The sequence below is a fragment of the Aedes aegypti genome, chromosome 1 (genome assembly GCF_002204515.2).
Source record: "Aedes aegypti strain LVP_AGWG chromosome 1, AaegL5.0 Primary Assembly, whole genome shotgun sequence".
Taxonomy (NCBI): Eukaryota; Metazoa; Arthropoda; class Insecta; order Diptera; family Culicidae; genus Aedes; species Aedes aegypti.
In genome coordinates, this window is record NC_035107.1 from 247,216,318 (window position 1) to 247,222,918 (window position 6,601).

The 6,601-nt window shown below is 45.4% G+C and overlaps 1 protein-coding gene across 1 annotated transcript; it reads left to right on the forward strand.

Annotated features, from left to right (window-relative positions):
- Positions 1-932: 932 nt before the first annotated feature.
- On the forward strand, positions 933-2,546 carry LOC110674064 (DNA repair protein XRCC3-like). The gene is made up of 3 exons (XM_021837438.1): positions 933-1,199; positions 1,263-1,600; positions 1,843-2,546. The coding sequence occupies exons 1-3, from the start codon at positions 1,154-1,156 to the stop codon at positions 2,257-2,259; spliced, it is 801 nt and encodes a 266-aa protein (XP_021693130.1). The 5' UTR covers positions 933-1,153; the 3' UTR covers positions 2,260-2,546.
- Positions 2,547-6,601: the final 4,055 nt, after the last annotated feature.

Consider the following 6,601-nt stretch of genomic DNA (forward strand, 5'->3'; position numbering starts at 1 on the left):
ACGAATTGACTAAGTTTAATAAGTTTTATGGGAATTTGTAAACCGGTGTATGTGCAACTTCAAAACAATACTGGTGTATATGACGTGACGGATGTGCAAAACGAACTGTCAAACCGACGCATCAAGCAAGGTGTATGTATCAATCAAGGTATGGTATCGACGAATCATCCATGGTGTATGTGAGCAGCACAAAGCAAAAGGGTTTATTCTCTAATTTGACCTGTTTTTCAATTAAATTCAAAACAAATCGGATTTGTTTAATAGTGGTTAGAAACAGTGTTCTTTTTTTCAACTTATAGTAGACATCGCAATAGAAAAAATGCAAAACATTTTAAACAGGATTTAAAATGCTTTACAATATTTTGCATCGCATTTTTCTCGAAACCATCCGAGTGTTAGATACGCCGATTTGAAAAATCATGCTTGACTTGTACGAAATTCGCGATTAATTTAAAACATTCCTGAAATAATCCTTGCACAAACTTTAGGAACATTTTTTCATCAGTGCAGGTCAGGCTTTGCAGAATTCGCTCTCATTTGAGTATGAAGCACGATCAAAGCAAACAAAGAAAAACATCCCATGTGTTGCGGTCCACGATCGTCATTGTATCGCAAGGTGTAACAAGTCTGATAAATGGAAGCAGCTAGCGAGAGCCCCAAAGAGAGAGCAATGATAAAACCCATTTTACTCGCTTATTTACCGTTGGGGATAGGTATTTTTCTTTACTGGCACGATAAACAATCCATGAACTTCCAATAGCAATAGTGTCCCCCAGGCTTGGAGCATGTTTATAGGGGTTTTATCATACACTACTATCCCCCCAATCTGATCAAAGTTGTAGCAGTATACGATAAACAGTCTCTCATAATGTGCAGCATGTTATGATAGTTACAGAGAGCGATACGTGAGCGATTATCTCAATTTTCTTAGGATTCAATCCCTGGTGCAGGTATAGGTAATCGTGTAGAATTTTTCAGCAGTGCACAATCCTCAATCGTTTCCAAACTTCCCCGTCTGAAACTTTTCAACATCGAGCTCTCGTCGCTCTCGCTTTTGGCTCTCATCTGCTCTTTTGTGGGTGGGTCAGCTGGCAACATAAATTTATGTTAAGGTTGTAAACAAAACATAAACCCTAGAATCTCACGGCGCGAAATGAACGTCGATTCCACCGAATCGAAATCTGCTGGATTTATAACAGGTAGCAAAAATTCTATTAGTAGAAACAAATTTACCTTAATTTTTATAATATTCTCAATTTCAGCCCATCAATCTCTCAAAGCCCACCACCAACGTTGGCGCAAAATCAAGCTGGGCGTAGATGCATTGGATCAACTGACCGGGGGTGGCATAAGCTCACGTGGCATAGTCGAAATTGCCGGAGATCCCGGTTCGGGTAAAACCCAAATGTGCCTCCATCTGGCTTTGGCTTGCCAGATGCAATGTGAGACGCGGAAAGGAGTTGTGTACATAAGCACCGAGCATCCGTTCCCCTCCAAGCGATTGGTTCAAATGGAACAAGTGATGAAGCGCAATCTCAGGATAACGGAAGATAGCATGAAGTTTACGGATAACATTTTCGTCGAACATCTGAACACAGCTGTAAGTTAGAAAGAACACAATGTACAACATTTTTTGCAATTTCGTAGAAGACCACTTAAGGGTATCAGAGATTAGGTATATAATATATTATAGTGAAGACAAAAGTTATAGATGTTAAAAACTGGATATATTTCAAATTCAATATATCATTTGTTAGTTTTTTATCTTGACTTGATGTGAAAACAATGCCTTGTACGCCAATCTTCGTATTGAGTCGCTACAACTCGTATTACCTCGTTCAGGTAGCTCTAGAAGAATGCGTCAACCAGAGGCTCCCCATTCTGTTGGAGAACAACCCGATAAGTTTGCTCATAATCGATTCCATAACGGCGGCCTACACCGAGGAGCAGAACTTCGTGGACCGCGCCCATTCGTTCCGGCGGGTGGTCAATGCCCTGCATTCCCTACAAGACAAATTCGATTTTGGAGTGCTTTGTACGAACCGGGTGCGATCCGTGGTCGACAGTTCCACGTTGGACGACGAACGGATAGTTCCCGCCATGGGGCTGGCCTGGGGCTCTCTGGTGCACACGAGATTTCAGCTAAGCCGGACTCCCGGAAGTGGTGAGCGACGGTGTCAGTTGCTGTTCAGTCCCATGGCGGCCCCGGGGCACTGTAGCTTTGCCATTACCGAAGCAGGGATTTCGGATTTTGCGTAGCTTACGATTAAGAGTTGGAACATGGCCGTTAGATTCACAGTTTGTTTTAATTGTACATTTAAAATATAGAATTTTACACGTATTCCGCCGTATCTGTTCTTTTTGATTCACTATTCTATGATTGATTGTGTTTTTCTTCCTAATAAATATGCTATTTTTGTTTCAATTATTTTGCCTACTCTAAACGTTTCCTGTCCAACGTGTGGTTTTCATATTGATTTTATTTTTTTTTGCTTCTACGTTTTTTTTTGTTTGTCCTCTTAAATTATCCATTCTAGTTGAAATCACAAAATATCACAAATAGAAGCTAAAAGTACCAAATGCCCGTGTGTTGTTCTGTGTATAAAATATAAATGATTGTAAAACTGTTGTTGAATTGTACGGATGGCTAGAGTTTAGGAAACGAATGAAGTAATGTAATTTTTGTACATCTGTCAAATGATTTTTTACGTCTAGTTCTCAGTACAATGTCCTAAGGTTCGTGAAGTGCATGTATTTAAAGGTCTCAGGTGTCTTGGTATTCTGTAATGAGTGAAGCATCGCTTAGACATAGGGACATAGCTCGTTATCCGCAACACTTTATTGAAGGACTAACAATAAGAAATTCTCTCCTCTCACACTTTCTTTCGAATATAACAAAGCAATACAAGAGCTTTTGGGAAGTTTTGATTGGGATATAAGGCAATCCATAAGACGGATCCGATCAGCTGATTTTTTGTTTGAGCTTTTGACGTTTCGCGATAGGGGTGACCGTTGGATTACAAAGGAAAATGTCAAGCTCTAGTAACACTCGCATGTATTGTTTACCCTTCTGTTTCGGTTGCATGCACACTCTTAACTGTCAGTCCTATCGCGGAAAGTCCTCATGGATAGCCTTATTGGGATTAAAGAGGAAGTAAACAAAAAGAGCCTGCCACGTCTCCTAATAGCACCCTCGAGTGAAATGTTGAACAGCAAATTCTAAAGTGCGTCTCCTTCCTTCAATCCGTCTAACGTCACAATCGAGGATGACACCTCATCTGCAACATTTGAACGGCGTAGTTCCACGGGGATCCATACTTGGTCCAACACTGTGGAATATAATGCACGATGGAGCGCTAGCCTTGACACTGCCGAATGAAGTCGAGATCGTCGGGTTAGCAAATGACGTCGTTCTTGCGATAACTGGCGAGACCGCGGAGGAGGTGGAGATGCTGAAGGCAGAATCGCTAGACATCATTGAATCGTGGATGACGAGTCAAGCTGCAGTTGGATCATCGCAAAACGGAGGTGATGCTGGTCAGCAACTGTAAGGCGGTTCAGCAGTTCGAGATCAACGTCGGAGGACACGCAATCTCATCGAAGCGCTCTAAGCCACCTTGCAGCTAACACTGTAGCTAGGATCATGCCCAACATTGGAGGACCAAGAAGCGGTGCAAGGAGCCTTCTGGCGCCCATATTGAGATAGGGAGCCCCGGCTTGGGCTGCAGCGCTGAGATCCAAACGCAATCAAGAGAAGCTGACAGGTACGTTCCGGCTCATGGCTATAGGGGAGAATGCCTACCGCACTATATCGTCAGATGCAGTTTGCGTTATCGCCGGAATGCTCCCCGTCTGCATCAATCTGGATGAGGACATAGCATGCTACCAGCAAAGGGACACAAGGAATGTGAGGATTACCATCAGATTGGATACAATAATCAAGAGGTAGTAGGAGAGGAATATCTGCACAGATTCGGACACGCAAGGACGTAGGGTCTCCACATTGTCCGGCCTGTCCAAATATCGAGGAGACACTGGAGCCTGTTATATTCAACTGCCCTTGATTGAGGGATATACGAAGCGAGATGATGTATGAAACCGCAAGCGTAATGTCAACATCGTGCAGATAATGACAATAACATCGTGCAGATCATGTGCCAGCATTAAAGCACTTGGAATGCGGTGAACACAGGGATATCGCAGATTATGTCGTTACTGCAAAGGACATGGTGTGAAGACGAAAGTGCTGCTGTCAGAGTAGACTAGATCCTACGTTGGGGACTAGATCGAGTCGAGCGGGTATAGCGTAGTATCGGGAATAAGTCGTCGGGGCACCTGCTAATCGAATGACTCCTCCAACCGGAATTACAGAACCGACGCTAGCAGTTGGCCGACCAACGTCGAGTTGGAGTAGGCTGAGTCCACAACCGGGGTCTAGCTGTGTAATTCGCGAAACAGCACCGGCAAATAATCGTCGGTTCGCCTGTGACCCGGAAGTTCCCCTCCACCGGAATCGCAGGACCGACCTCGGCATCTTCCCGGCCAGCTTCGGAGTTAACTACGTCCACCGTCTGGGACTAGTTGATTAGATCGCGTGGTAGCACCGGCAGAAGGTCATCGTGGCGTCTTTGAATCGGAAGTTTCTGTTGGGATTGTAGTGTCGCACCCGTAGGTAGAATATACGGGCATCGTCGGTGGTAGTGTTGAGAGGTATGCTATAATATGCTTAGTGGAAATTATAGATACCTGGATTGAATAAAGGAACAGCAGTTGCTAGTTGAGTTATCAGTCAGTAGCTGTCTGCAGGAATGGACTAGCTTGTTTTTTTTGTGGTTAGAATAAGCTATCCTGGAGTTGGAATTTGTCTTCGTGGTTTCCAATAGGTTATGGGCCCAGGGAAGTTCGCAGTGGGCTCTGATGAACCTTCATAAAAACCACAAAAATCCGAATGCAACTCTGTCACAGCGACTGGTGCCGCTTAAAGTACCCTAGCCCAAACTAACAGGAGTGCCAACCGGCACATCAGGATTGATACCAGTGGCATACTGGTCGCGATACAAACGGACAAGGCATGGAATTACGAGTAGGAGTGCTTCGAGCACATTGGGACCAACGCCAGTACGGCCCCAATTATGTATACTGGCAGCGCACGACAAAGGACAAGTAACGGTATATGTACTGGATAATATGCTTTGAGGCTGACAGCGGCGACATTCTACTCCCTTAGTAGGGTCGGGTGACACTGGCCCGAAACGGCGAGTGGGTTAATGGCGCAGGCTGCCCCCGTCCCGTAAAACCGTGGCAGGCCTTAGAGTACGTTCCAAATCCGTCGCCTGATTGTTCCAACTGGGCGGGAGTAGGCTCAGATGCCATTACCTGACCTGCGCCGATCCGGCTCTGAACATAGTACCCCATAAAGGACTATGTCAACCCTAGCATGGACTCCCTGCTTGCATAGATAACCATGGGATTATAAAGGCGACTATTCCAGCGGAGATGGATAGCGGCTCTTAGGGGGACCCATAAGAGATGATCAACCAAAACAAACAACTAGCGGAATGTGAAGGAGAGGCTTCTGGACCTATCAGTAACCGGCTAAGGTTCTCGCCAAGGAAGGAGGCGACCAACTTTATTGAAAACAGTGTGGGCAAAAGCCTAGATACTGTGACGACGGCAGGCACTGGCCGCTCCAGTGCAACATGTGTGGTGACCGATGGCCCGGGACTAATCGAGGCCATGGATCGCAATAGGGAGTACCTCCCTAAAATGCAGGTAGCTGCTGAGCAACTTGATGTCATCATCGAATATGTTAAAAGCAAAACAAATATCAGCAAAGACTTGAAAACAAGTCTACTGAAATTGCGACAATCAGTCCTAGCTGCAAAGCAGGACTACGAGAAAGCCAAGGAACAACTGGGCAAGGTAGAAGGCCAAAAAGACACTAGGTCGTGTCAGACCGAAGTGTTTTCCTTCACAGGCAACGCGAATATATCTGATGATATTATTCGATACGCGATGCGGAAGAGGGAAGCTTCCGGGGATGAATACGTGGCGAAAAGACGTATGGTTGCTAAGGGAAAAGTGACCTACGCGGCCGTCCTCCAAAGCGGAAAAGCTGGCACGAGCCAAGCCCCGCGATCAAGAGGACATGGCAACAAAGGAGAGGCCAACACCAATCCTAAGGCCAAGAAAGCCAAGAAAAAGGAGCCACGGGTTAACCGGAACCAGGCAGTGCATCCACAGGAACCACGGGCGCAAGGCAACAGCAACCCGTGGATACGAGTTGGAAATAAGAAAAAACAGAGGAAACCGAAAATGAAGCCCAAGGAGAGCGCTAAACCGAAAACAGCGAAACGTAGGAATTTAGGCGAAGCCCTCGTTATCAAAACTGAGGAAGCAAAATACGCCGAGGTTCTGAAGGCGATGCGAAGCACAGAGAAGCTATCGCCATTGGGCACAGACGTGCGAAGCATAAGGCGAACTAGGATTGGTGAAATGATCCTAGTCTTAAAGAAGGACGCCAAGGAAAAGGGTGCAGTCTATAAGCAACTGGCACAAGAAGTACTTGGTGACGAGGTTGATGTAAGATCCCTTACTGCTG

Bases quoted from the DNA above. Each gene is read 5' to 3' on its own strand.
- LOC110674064 (XM_021837438.1), top strand. From the start codon at position 1,154: ATGAACGTCGATTCCACCGAATCGAAATCTGCTGGATTTATAACAG. The intron at 1,200-1,262 runs GTAGCAAAAATT...TCTCAATTTCAG, and splicing joins ATCTGCTGGATTTATAACAG to CCCATCAATCTCTCAAAGCC. The intron at 1,601-1,842 runs GTAAGTTAGAAA...TACCTCGTTCAG, and splicing joins TCGAACATCTGAACACAGCT to GTAGCTCTAGAAGAATGCGT.